At 38.9% G+C, this 13,865-nt stretch overlaps 1 protein-coding gene across 1 annotated transcript in view; it reads left to right on the forward strand.

Annotated features, from left to right (window-relative positions):
• Positions 1 to 13,865, forward strand: part of grik2 (glutamate receptor, ionotropic, kainate 2) — a 176,417-nt gene that overhangs the window by 131,090 nt on the left and 31,462 nt on the right. Inside the window, exons 11-12 of the mRNA XM_029503529.1 lie at positions 2,613 to 2,830; positions 7,877 to 8,102. Coding sequence (XP_029359389.1) covers positions 2,613 to 2,830; positions 7,877 to 8,102 — 444 coding nt within the window. The remainder of the gene's footprint in view (positions 1 to 2,612; positions 2,831 to 7,876; positions 8,103 to 13,865) is intronic.

The following is a 13,865-nucleotide window of genomic DNA, read 5'->3' on the forward strand; positions in this document are numbered from 1 at the left end:
ACCAGCATGCCAACCCCAATATAGTATAGTTACATTTGATCGAGTTTGATCTGTAATTGTGAAATTGCCTAAACATGAAACATTATCATTAAATTGTAATTAAATCTCACAACTGTTAGTACATAATGAATAAAAAAAAAATGTAAAATCTCCTTTCAGTAATATAATTCATGCCCTCAGCATAATCAGCAGAACTCTTTGCAAATTTTATGTTTTAACATGAATCTTCAAGCCTGGACAACAGAACTTGATATCTCTAGAAGTGATTGAGAAAAAATGTTTTCGGCTAAAGTGACCCTAAAATCCACAGACATCCCAATCTTCTCTAGAATTTATTAATTGATAACCTATCTCTTGTTGGCTGCCTCCATGCTATATCTTATTTTAACTGCATGCTTACTAATATCGCTAAATTATCTACTAACCTTTTTCTCTATTATTTTATCATTTGAAATTTGAGATACAAATAATGCTAGAAAGATATGGGATTAGATAGAGGGATCGCAGTGTCAGCATGCTGGTTTACACTGTAGAGAGGCTCCCCTGCCTGGTGGCTTGCAATGCCCCCACCCCAGAAAACTGTGGGATGTGCTGTTTGGTCATGACGTTACCTTGGGTACATGACAGTCAGCTCTAACTAGATTCTGTTTGGGTTCCAATCTGCTGCTCTGAGTGAGTGGTCCTTCTTTTCTGTTCCAACATCTGAGGTGGAGCAGGGTAAGAACCCTGGAGTAAAATGGTAACATATTCCATTCTTAAAAAAAGAACAAAAAAAAACAAAACAAAACTGTATTTGATATCTAGAATGGACTTCTAACAGTACTGATGACTACGCTGGTCATGTCTCTTCCTTGACTTTTATTCTTGATTGTGGTTTGATGAATGAGCAAGGTATGTGACATCCTATGTGACTGAGCTACCACTGCTGAGCCAGATACTGGATGTGTGTAAAATCAGTATTTAGAGACACAAAAGGTAGCACAAAAGTATGAGAACTGGTGAGATGATGTGATGTCTTTTCTCTGGCCATACTAATACAATGCTGACAGTTTAACATCTTTTCATTTTGTGCTCTTGGAAAATCCAATCAAGAAAATAAGTTTCATTAAAACGAACAGTTAAGATTGAGTCTTTCACAAAGTGAGTGGAAAGTGAGTGTCCTCTGACACTTTGTCAGTTTTCCCTCTGAGTCAATGTGCAATATCCCAGCTATCAATTGCTTAAGCCTTTTGAGTAGATATTTCTGCTATAGTCCAAGCCCACCTTCCTTAACTGGGGCCCCAAACCTCACTTTCACTGTAGCATTTACATACATCCCTTCATGCTCTGCATAAAACAATGAGCTTAACAAAGGGGTTTGTGCGCTTTCTTAGATTGAATAGTAACAGTAACTTTGCTAATTAAGATTAAAAAAAATAAATAAATAAATACATAAAAACTCAGCTAAATTTGTAAGGAGCTGGTCAGACCAGCATTTGTAGTGGAAACATTTCTGAACAATTTAGCTACCAGAAGTGCTGCAATCAGTCAAATCCCTCACAGGGACAAAGTAAACTATGCAGAACTTAAGAAGCGGAATTTACATCTGGACTTCTACACGCTGAAGAGTAGTTATTTGTCAGCTAACCAAGGCCGGTCTTTCTAAAGTACTCAAAATATGGGAAGGAGCAGTTTCCTATTAAAGTGATTGGTTGTTTGGTTGAAAGTATTATTTACCATGAAGCCTTATGGCTGTTACAACTTTGAAGATCACATACGCTAAAAGCCAGAGACTACCTGATCAACAAGAAAAGAATGCAGGCCTTACTTGTTTTTCTTTTGAGCTTCACTACTTTTGTGCATTTGCTTCACATATTCTTTAATTTATTTGCCCTTGTTTGCTCCAGTCTGTGCTGGCCCTCATCTAGTGCTAACTATGCACATATGAGGAATTTATGTGAACAACTACATGAAGACTGAAATGACACCTCAACACATGATGGATGAGATTTCCTTAAATTCTCATCTTAAAGTGGTCTTAAAGTTGATTTTTGTATTTTTCTGTAGTCCACACCTATAGGCTAGCACTTAAATGCTGCATAGTCTCCTCAGTAAATGTAACCTGGTTAGCAAATAATTTTGGTTGGCTATATTCGGTAAAAGTTGTTTGACTAGTTTCTATTTATTACATGGGAGTTAGTTAGCTAGCAATACTGTGCTACACTCCACTAGCCTATTACCCTAACATGGGCGCTTCTGCAAGCACCTATGTTACAAGAATGTAGAAAAATGTAGAAATTAAATTTCATCTGACAGTTTTTGTGGATAAGTGGCAGATAAATGTTGCTGCTACAGTAAATGGCAGAATTTCAAGAAATTTGGACATTTATATGTTGGAAATGTTACTTATAAAAAAGGCAACAACATGATGAAATACAGACCAGGGTACACAGGAAGAGTTGATATCATGACTATAATCACCACCACTCAGTCCAGTCTGTGTGTCTCTAAGTGTGTAATCCAGGCAGCAGAAGCCTGGAAGTGGCTCAGCCAGGCCTAGCCTGAATGCTGCTCCCCATCCAGCCTAAAGCTGTTTCAGACCTCACTGCACATACTCTGCTCCTCTCATTCAGGATCTGAGCTCATGCCGAAAGCCCTGTCCACCAGAATTGTAGGAGGAATCTGGTGGTTTTTCACACTCATCATTATCTCCTCCTACACGGCAAACTTGGCAGCCTTCCTCACCGTGGAGAGGATGGAGTCACCTATTGACTCTGCAGATGACCTGGCCAAGCAGACAAAGATTGAATATGGGGTGGTAGAGGATGGCTCAACCATGACCTTCTTCAAAGTACGTACCAAAGGGTTTTACTGCTCATACAATTTGTTTTTTACTAATGCTTAAATTTGAGATGGTTGTCATTTTAGCAACATAAAAAATAAGCCTAGAAAATATTGTCCAAAGGGCCCAAAGGGGCCTCAAAGTAGATGGCTTAAGACTTGTGAAAGGGATAGCTCAGGAATGCCATGAGGTAACTTCAGATTTGGTACAGACATTATTTGACCCATACACATATTGCTTTCAGGAACTTCAATAGAACACACATTGATGACTTGATTGTAAATATCACATCACAATTTATTGTACCAAATTAACACAGGCTGAAAAGGGGAATTATTAAACATCAAACGTTCATCCACTAAGTGAATTTGGAGTATAAGAGAAAAAGAATGGGTCAGGGTGAGTGTAAGAACATCTAACAGTTTAAATGAATTGAAATCTATTAGCTAAAAAACTTGAATATATTTTTACAACAACACAGACCTAGCAAAGATAAGATGAAATTCGCCTACATTTGATGGCTGGAGGTTTGACTGTAACTCATATGGTCTGCTAAATTATAGCCACCACAGCTTCAAATTTCTTCTATTTCTATTTTTTTTTTTTTTTTTGGTCGCAAATGCACCACCGTCACATCTCTCCACCTTCACAGGACAGACTGTGTGATGATGACTGCACCAGCAGGGGGAGGTAGGAAGTGGGGTGGATCTTATTGGAGTTAATGACTCGCAAGAGTGCGGCCTTAAAAGTGGCATCACGTCAGGCACCAGATCAGAGTCAGAGAAGTGCAGTCGTGAGGAATAAGGCAGCAAATTACCGGAGAAAAAGGTAGACTTATTAGCCAACTCAGTGACTCTAACTTGGATAAACTAATTGATAACATTAAGCTAATATCTGCACGTCATTATGTATTAACTGCTGACTGCATTTTCAGATGAACTTGTTAAAATATTTCTCTAAGAAGAGGAAGACAACTGCAAAAGATGATGGCTGTCATGTGTCATCAGCCTTTTATTAACTTTTTTTTTTTTTTTACATTCAGCCTTTATCTAACATTGTATATAGGTTGTAGTGGTTGTAAGGGAAGAAGACATTTTCAACTGGCCAGCCAATAAATAGGTTGTGAAAGTTAAATCTGCAGTCAGTTGTTCACTCCACCACGCCCCCCCCGGAGAGCCTGCTGCCACTGCTGAAAAAAATCCCAGAGTAAACACTGCTGGGACAACCTCTATCCATTTGAAAAACATGTTACCATAACCAACAATGTTTCTTACCATGAATGGTGTGAGTTCAATGAAATCAATCATCAGATGTTCAAATGAAGTTGATACTTCCGTGTGTGCTCCCTGTTGCGTCTTGAAAAGTCAACCCGGGTTATGTTGTGCACGTACAAGCCATATCTTGCAATGTTCAAGAATTGTAATGAAACCTTTTGTTAACCATGATTGTGTCTTTTGACACATGGTCATGGGTCACTTCGCAAAATGTACCAGCAACTGCTTTGCATTCTTCAGTAAGAGCCACAAACTCAGATTTTGCAGAATATGAATAAAAAGAAACACTGAAAAAAGAATAGTGGATGAAGAGTTGAGAGTTTAAGAGTTGTACAACGTTTGACAGTAATATTTAACAGGTCAAGAAGAATGGTGTTGTATTTCAGGAACCAGGCTGGAGTGAAGTGACTGTAGACAGTATAGGAGTACTACAGCCACACGGTCAATTTTGCATGAGAAATATGCCACAGGATGAAAATCAGGGCCATATTTCTGTAACAAAACAGAGTTCCAACCTTAGCATCAATGGTCTGAACAAAAGGTTTATTTGGCTTAGGAATTCCCAAAGCAGGAGCAGAAGCCAGAGCTAATCTCAGTCAATGCACAAGTTAGCACTGTCACTCCACACAGAAGGTCACAGGTTCGGTTCCTGGCCTGGGTCCTTTCTGTGCGAAGTTTGCATGTTCTCCCTGTGTCTGCTTGGGTTTCCTCCGGGTATTCCGGTTTCCTTCCACCATCTAAAGACATGCATGTCTAGGTTAACTGGTGACTCTAAATTGTCCGTAGGTTCTGAATGTGAGTGTGCGTGGCTGTTGGTCTCTGTCTGTCTTTGCGTGTTGGCCCTGTGATGGACTGGTGACCTGTCCAGAATGTACTCCGCCCTCTCCTGATGTGAACTGGGATTGGCTCCAGCAGCCCCATGTCCCAGAAATAATAAAAAGCGGTAGAAGATAGATGGATGGCAGGAAACATTTAACTGAAAACAACCATTTTTACCATTAAGCCGCAATTAACCCCTTATGTCCCCTCAAAAATGAAATATTTTACAACCTTTAGAAATTAGAATTCAAACTACTCTCTTTCTGGCAATCACTTTTGAGTGTGTTGGATAGGAATGGTGTTATGGTTCTGGATGTAAAAAAAAAAGCCCCCTGTCATTCAGAATAGTTGCCAAAGGTTTGGAGGTTGAAGGCTTCTACTCATCCATGTGGCTGTTGCCCAATCCAATGAAGTTCACCGGTCCTATCCCATTTCTGGCACCAAAAATTGTGATGGAGGAAAAAGCACAAAACTCTTCTGGTGAGGATAACCAGGAGATAGGAGACTTTGGCATCTTGGTCCTTGATTATAGCATATCTTGCAGCAAGAGGTACTCACATTGAGCTCAGAACTCTGTAGCAAGGTTCATTTTCATGAGGTAACTTAAGAAAGTATGCGATTAGTCATGATGGGAGTATAGTTAAAGTAACACTTTTCTACAAATTTCTATTAAGTAATGATTATTTATTGCATCGCATTTCTGAATCTGTCCTGTGGGGAATGTCCAATGCATATGTTACAAAATTATCCACATAACAAACAAATAAATCTACAATTACACTACATGTAAACTAATAGTGCCATCATGCATTCTGTTATCCTTTACAATTGCAAGTTCGAGCACAAAGTTCATGTCCAAAGGCATTTGAAAGTGCCTTGTCATGTTAAAACTGAGGTGACAGCTCCTATCACTGATCCACTGTGCCGCTATGATCAAATACTGCTGAACTTTTTTGCCAGTGAAATAGCATAGAATCATACAGCGGTAATGGCTCTGCCCTTGCCAGGATCTGCTTGGTAATTGCCATTGTGTAGGACCAACGAGAATACCTGCTGAATTTCAAAGATGCTGCATTAATCCTGCCATCTTAGAAAACTTTTTTCCTCCCTAATGCAAACCATCAATGGCTTCTAACATCATATGTAGCTTTTATTTTCATTACATGTCTTGATCCATCTGTAAGCAAACATGATGGGTTCCCACTGTTGTCACTATTTATATTGATAGGTTAGCCTCCTCTTCAAAATCATTTGTTCATTTCCGTCTCTTGAAAGAAAGGCAGCAAATATTTGCTACAAACTTTTCACATTTTCAACAAAATCACATAATAGTCTGCTCTTCATATTAAATGAAAAAAAGCTGAGCTGTCAGGTTAATAAATTTCAATCTAATTCATCACTCTGATTAGCTGTAGATCAATCATGATTAATCCCTACTCCAAAATTTAGCTAAAAGATTTCACATTTTCTATTATTGTATGTATGTATACTGCTTGAGGTGGATAAACATATGTTCAACATTAGTTTTTTATTTATGATAAATCCTGGACAGGTCACCAGTCCATCACAGGGCCAACACACAGAGACAGACAGAGACAAACAACCACTCACACTCAGACCTACAGACAATTTAGAGTCACCAATTCACCTAGACATGCATCTTTGGATGGTGGGAGGAAACCGGAGTACAAAGCAAATTGCAGCAAATTTAAATACTGACAAAGATAAAGACAAAGTAGACACCAAACGCAATTTTTAATTGAAGGTTTTTATTATTAAGGGGGAAAAAATCCAGACCTATGTTGTGTATGTGTTGTGTGTGTTGTAAGCAATCCCACTAATTAATATCTAACCTGCTGAATCAACAGCTGCCACTTTGGCTCAGGCCACTAAATCAACCCGCAAAATCAATCAACTGATCAGTAATAAAAACTACTTACATCCACCCAGTACTTAGAACTGTTGTTTTAAATAATGCTAAATGGGAAATTGGAAGTTGGAAGTTGAGCACCTACTTAAAACTCTCACTTGAGTCAGCACTGAAGAGAGACTTGTTCTCAAATGTTTTTACCATTTTCCTGTCAAAATTTGAATTTGTCTCCTATATGCTCTCAAATTAGCTTAGTTCTGGGACACAAGAAAAGGCTACTCCCAATGTGTAACCAATACAGATAAAGTGTAAACATTCAGTTTTCAAATATTTTAGTGTATTCAACTCTGGATCCCTTTGTTGTCCCATTGTGGCTTGAAGAACCCAATGCAATTCATCACAGGTGGGTACACAGGTTATCTGACTCTCCGTGTATGCACAGCCACTGCTATTGCCTTATCAGCAGTCTGAAGCTTGGATGCTGAATCACCTGGTTTGTGAAGGGTGACTCCAAAAGATTCTGATCGGCACTCTGCAAATCACCCAGTTGATCTAAAATATTGACCAGCCACAAAAAGTCATTACACACAATAATGACAGGCAGGACCTTGAAAATGCAACTTAATTAAATTTTAATTGGCCTCAAAAATGCCTTCAAATACATTCCCCTGGAGAACTGTGCTCTCTTGGATTTTTTTTTTTTTTTTTTTTTTTTTTTTCTGATTACAGCTGTAGAAAGTGTGGAACACTGCCTACGACAATGCTGCTGCTGCTTCTAACTATTGGTGATAGTGGTGGCACAGACATCAGACATGTCCATTCACACAAATCCACATCAATACTGCTATTTAGCATTCTTGTCTGCTTCATTCTGTACTTTCCTCACTTGTGATAATTATTTTTGGAAATGAAAAGCATATTCCTTTTTGTTTTCCGGATGATATTTAGAAGCCAATTGAATGCAATGTTTTTTCTGCAGGTTATAACTGCTGAGACAAAAACAATTCACACCTACCTTAGCATTTTTTTTTTCTTAATTTTTTACAAATTTTTGGAGTTGCTATTTCATGATGCCATTGTGTCTCCTCACAGAAAACCAAGATTTCCACATATGATAAGATGTGGGAGTTTATGAGCAGTCGTAGACACTCTGTGATGGTGAAAAATGTTGAGGAAGGCATTCACCGTGTGCTCACCTCGGACTACGCATTGCTCATGGAGTCCACCACTATTGAATTTGTCACACAGCGCAACTGCAACCTCACCCAGATCGGAGGACTTATCGACTCTAAAGCCTACGGGGTTGGAACCCCAATGGGTAAGTATGTAATAAATATAGTGCACTATGTTGCAGAAACTAAACTTAAGGTCTGTATCCATACACATTGAAAAACTAGGGGAGTACACAGTTTTTTTCAGTTTTTCAAGTATGCTCTTAATAAACCACAACCCTTAATGTCTTTTTACCTGAACATCTAATGAGGAATAAAACATTATTTTGGCCTTCTGTCTCATGGTAAGATGACATGACAATTATTTCAATTAGATAACCAAAAAATGGGGCAGCATGGCACCATAGTGGTTAGTGTTTTTGGCATCCAAACAATCAGGCTCAAGTTGCTCTATATATTACCATTTTCACTTCATTTTATATTTTTCTTACTACACAAACCTGTGAAATTACCAAAAATTGACTGTGTTTCAAAATGTCAGTGTGTCTTGAGAAATCTTGAATGCGTTTATCTCAAGATTTCACTTGTGAATGTGACATTAAGGTCTGAGCCCGTTGGCTTCTGCAAGGTAAAAAAAATGAAAATGAAATGTCTGGCCGAGTACACACCATTAGTTTGGCCAATACACTAGCTCATTTAGAGTGAGTTTCTGTATATGTCCCAGAATTGTTCCATTACCGTGTCACCATTTTACCAGTCAAATTTTAATGTCTTCTGCATGCTTTGAAATATTCCATCAGTGCCCATTGACTTTTCAGAATACCACAAATTGAATAATTTAGCATTTTAAACATGCTATTCTGACATCAACATTAGCTCAATGCTACCTCTATCTTGCACTTGAATGTGAATGTGAATGTGAATTCATAGAGTCTCAGAAGTCTAAATGCAGGCATTAAGAGTCTTAGTTCTGTTAAAGCAATACCTGAAATTAAATCAAAGGTTCTTTTTCACAAGTTGTCTGCATGATATTCTCTGGTCATGATAATTCTCATAAATAAACAATTTTGTACATATGCAGCTCAAGTTTCACCAGAAAAGGATGCTCAACTTAAAAGTCATTTTAATTTATTTTGATAATGTAGTGAGCAGTATTGTAATCACAAGTATGGCACAGACAGAGTTAAAGAAAACAAGAATGTACTGCCATAAAAGCAAAAGAATAAACTTCAAACTGTCTGGCATAGTTACCGCTTGATGAGAAAACAAGGTCTATGTCCATGATATGCAAACATTCAAAAAATATCTATTAGCAACAGTAGTCTGAAAAATCAGAAGTGTGTGCCTTAAAAATTTCCCTTCAGTTTCCACTAGCTGTATTGTCATGACAAATAGGTGAAATGTCCTCTGGGATACTGAATGCTGACAAGGTTTTTTGCAGCTGTTTGTTTATGCTCTGCTGGTCAGCCACAGACAGGAATTTGAGTGACTGTAGTTGTGTGTGGAAACAGTTGAGGTAGCCTGTATTTATTTTGGGAATTTCTTGACTGATGTTCTCCAGATTGAGCAAGTATGTGTGTGGTTGTAGACATGCAGATTTCTTAGTAACTGTGTATTTTAAGAATAAAACTTGCAAGTATCAATTTCATATATTTTTAGATAATTTACTGTACAGTCTTTTATATAATATACATAGCTACATATTTGTGTGTCACTTGAAAACTGAGGAGAAGAATAAAAAGGTGAAAGCATTAAAGGCAAAGTGAGCAGATCAGACAGTTGTTGTACATGGTGGCTAAAGGGAGGGTTGTCAGCTTTATTACTCTCTGGTGGGGCATTCACATGCTGTCAAGAAAGGGTATTTAAATTGTTAATCTTATCTTTTTATTACACTTTACCATATGGAGCTTTTATTCCTGTATAACCAGAACATTTAGCACATATTTAATTGGCTTGAATAGGGAGGAGGTCTTGGCCTGCATTAATACCTGGGGTCTGATAGAGCTACAGCACTCACTGCTCAGCCCCTTGGCACAGCTCCAAAGCTCTTTAACGGACAGAACCACTTTGTGTTCTGTGTGTTAGATTTAGCAATGACTAATGGTGTGTTTTTTTCGATTAAATAGCTAATTGTAAATCCTCTTAATTTCCCAGGACAACTCTTGCACATAACGAGGACTTATCTTGAACAAAAATACATTTGCAAGCAGCTGAAGATGTAACTATTGCTTTTTTTTAATGGATTTTCCTTAGTTAATAGACCGAGTGATGTTTTTTTTTTCATTATTATTTCACAAGCATCCATTATGAATTTAAATAGAGCTACATTGTCATCAGATGAACTTTTTTAGCAGCCCAGAATCCATTTTAAGAATTGTTGCTCAATTTAAATACATTGCAATCACTGACTGTGGATATTCATATTTTCTGTATATTTTTTTTTTTTTATTTCATGGATACAAAATACGTTGGGGATCCGTGTGCTATTACTCCGCTCTAAACATTAAGATTTTAAAACATGTTTTAAGGGCATATATAAAGGGGTCAGTTTTTCACCTTCCTACAGCACCCAAATACATTGAGAGGTTTTAGATTTAGTCACCTTGTTTATTAACACAGCAGTGTGTGTAGCATATCAATATCCACACATTAGCTAAACTGTCATATTTAATGCCCTTTTCTGTATGTGGTGACATATGAATGTGTCTAATCAGACATTAAAATTACAGAAATGAGCATGAACAACAAAAGGGTCAAAGATCAGATCAAATATTTTCTTTCTTTACGTTTGTTGTCTCCTCTCAGTAAGTACTATTCCAGATCAGTAGGGGCAGCATATCACTTTTTGTTCTTCCCTGCACAGAAGAAGTCAGGAAGCTTGTATTGTAGTGGTGGTAAACTAATTTTATGGGCTGAGTCCCCCCGAGAATTAGATGTGTCATGTAGTTGTTGTTTTGCTTACAATAATATTTACTGCATTATTAGTCTATCCCACTTCTACTGGATATGGGTTCATGGAGACCTCGGATTTGTGATTTGTGATTCAGTATGAAGATTCAAATCATTAACCCAGGTGATTCAGGAATCGACCAGCTCTATTGTATGGTTGTTTGGAGTTACCAAGCAGCAAAGCAGCATAAAAATGGATCTTCGGTCCACTTGTATTTCCCAGCTTCTGACCTTAACAGAATGGTGATGAGATCGCTGTGGCCTCTGTCTCCTCTGCTTTCCACCTTTCAACAGTGTCTGGCAAAACCTGCAATACTGTTTGAGACATGGTTTAAAATTATGTTTAAGAATTATCTGCTTCTAATTGACATTGAAGGAGCTAGGTGAATCAAAGAGAAATGCGTTCACATAGTTTGAAGGTTTTCTGTACCTTGACTGACACAGGTATCACTTATGACCATGATGTGGCTACTCCACAAGGACATTTTGTGTAGACAGTAAATGCCATAGCCAAGAAATAAATAAATTTCTTGCCAGTGAGCAGAGTGAGCAGTGAGCAGTAAAAGTATTGTGTACATCTCTGCGCTATATGAGGTGATTTTTTTGTGTGATTTTTCTAATGCTGAGCTGACTGATAATCATGCTTTAACCACGCTGCTGACTTCAACAGGAATGGGTAGAGCTGGCTGATCTGCTAGGCTGCTCTTCTTCAATTATGCTGTTGTCTACAGGCCTGGAACAAAGAACAATGCCACATTCTGCTGTTGTGCACTAGTAGGAGCAATCAATAATTATGTAAAATGATCATTTGATGATTTAATGATTCAATGATCATCTAAGACTGTTTACTATAAGTAGTGAATTTCAGGGCACCACCCTGTTACCAGGGACCAATGTCCAAATAAGCAAATTCAATGTACAGTCTCAGAAGGTTACGAATACAGCAATTGTGAATGTGTGTGAGGGGAAGAAAAGAGAAGGAGAAAGAGATCGCAGATGACGTCACCACAGTTTATTATTACAATATCATTACACAATAGCAGAGCCGGCGAACAGTGGTCACGGGTCGGGTATTGGTCCTGTAACTAGTGATATTGCTCAATCACTGATCATAAAACTGAATCCCAAATAGACAAAAGACACGGTAACACAAAATGCAATGCATGCTATTCTAATTGTCTCTGCCCAGACAAGCCTCTTACTTTGGTTGCTCCGCTCCTCCGGAGTGAGGGAGAAAAAGGGAGAGATGGGGAGATCCTCTCTGAGTGTCCGCAGCGCGTTCTTCGTCGAGCGGTATGTGTTGCTCCTCCAACAAAGGCGACATGATGGAATTCTAGAACATGCACTTCAACAAGAAGCAGCAAAGTCTGGTAGCTCTTAATTTTTACAAAATTTTACTTTTTTGTTATATTTTGATTATTTTTCGTCAATTGCTGATGGATATTTCTATGGGGATAAGAGTTTACTCAAGAGAAGAGCTTCCTACATTGAAATTGGGCAAATCTGGAGGATACCACCAGATTCCAGCTGAGACAAAGGGGTGTTTTTGTGGTTGCCATGCTGGTGCATAGGTGAAGGCCAGGAAATTGAGATATACGCCCTTTCTGCTATCATTCGTCATGGGAAATGTCAACTCTCTGCCCAACAGATGTAATGAGATGGTGATATTGGTGAAGACTTCAGAAAGTATACCATGAGTGCAGCCTCATGTGTTTTACTGAAACCTGTGAGGAACTACCTGGCTTTACTCTCATATGGATGGACAGAGACACTAAAGCTAGTGGAAAGAAGAAGGCGGAGGACTGGTTTTATGACTGCCAAGGAGAAGATGTACATATGCATGATGTGAATAATTGGCAATTGGTATGAGACCATATTACAATTCAGTAATATCATAAAAATACTTGTGCACATTCCAACCAAGCAAACTGCTGAAGTCCCATGTGAAGTTCTCCATGAAACTGTTGCCAGGATACAGACTAAACATTCTGAGGTTCTTGTATTAATATTATTATTCTTATATATCATTATATATAATATTATTATATTATTTTGATGAGCTCCTGACTAGGTGGATTTCCCCTTGGGGATCAATAAAATTATATTTATCTATCTATCTATCTATCTCTGAGTTCCTTGGCAGCAGCGGGGAAGATCATGGAAGACAATGATCTTTATTAGCTCTGGGTAACAAAGTTGGCGTGCTGGTCTTCGCAGCACGTGGAATCAGCTGATTGCACGGGGAGGTCTGCACTGGGTTTGAGGAGAAAAAAGGGAAACAAACAAAACAAAACACAGCAGTCTGTGCTCGTCCCGTGAGTTGAAGACTGTGACCCAGGTCTTTGTGGTGGTAGGATTAAAATGTTTGGTGTTGCTCCCTTTGGCGACCCAGACGAGACGAAAGCTGGGACAGCTCTGTACTCCAACTAGAGCCTGGGGAAAAGCCTGGGTCTTTTACACCTGGGTGATGTCACCGGGGACCCCTGCTGAGGGCACCTGAGTCCAGCCAATGTCTGCGTTCAGTTCCTGTTCAAACTCAAATCCACACTTCAAGTGTGGATCATCGGGGTCGTGGCGCCGTTTTCAAACAGGCAGACAACTCTGGCCCAGGTTTCTGGAGGGACATGTAGGCCTCTCTTTTGTTCTTTTCAGAGCACATGTGAGGCAATCCCAACACTGCCTTTTCCGTTTGCCACTACTGCACATACATGATTAATCCCCTGAGGGGTGAACCAAAGACTGTTTCTGCTGTCTCTCTTCTGCTGACTGCTGTTCCTATATCAGACTTCAGAGATCCTGGCTTGTGCTGCACAGACCTTCACTAGCTAGAAGGCTATATGGCCAGAGGTTGGCCTGAATCCTCCAAGAACCCGCAGACATCAAGCCTTACTACCAGGTGAGGAACAGACTTTCTCAGCATGGTCCCTTTATTCTGTGATGGAGCAACAGGCTGATATCCC

The sequence above is a fragment of the Echeneis naucrates genome, chromosome 6, assembly GCF_900963305.1.
Source record: "Echeneis naucrates chromosome 6, fEcheNa1.1, whole genome shotgun sequence".
In the NCBI taxonomy this organism is placed as follows: Eukaryota; Metazoa; Chordata; class Actinopteri; order Carangiformes; family Echeneidae; genus Echeneis; species Echeneis naucrates.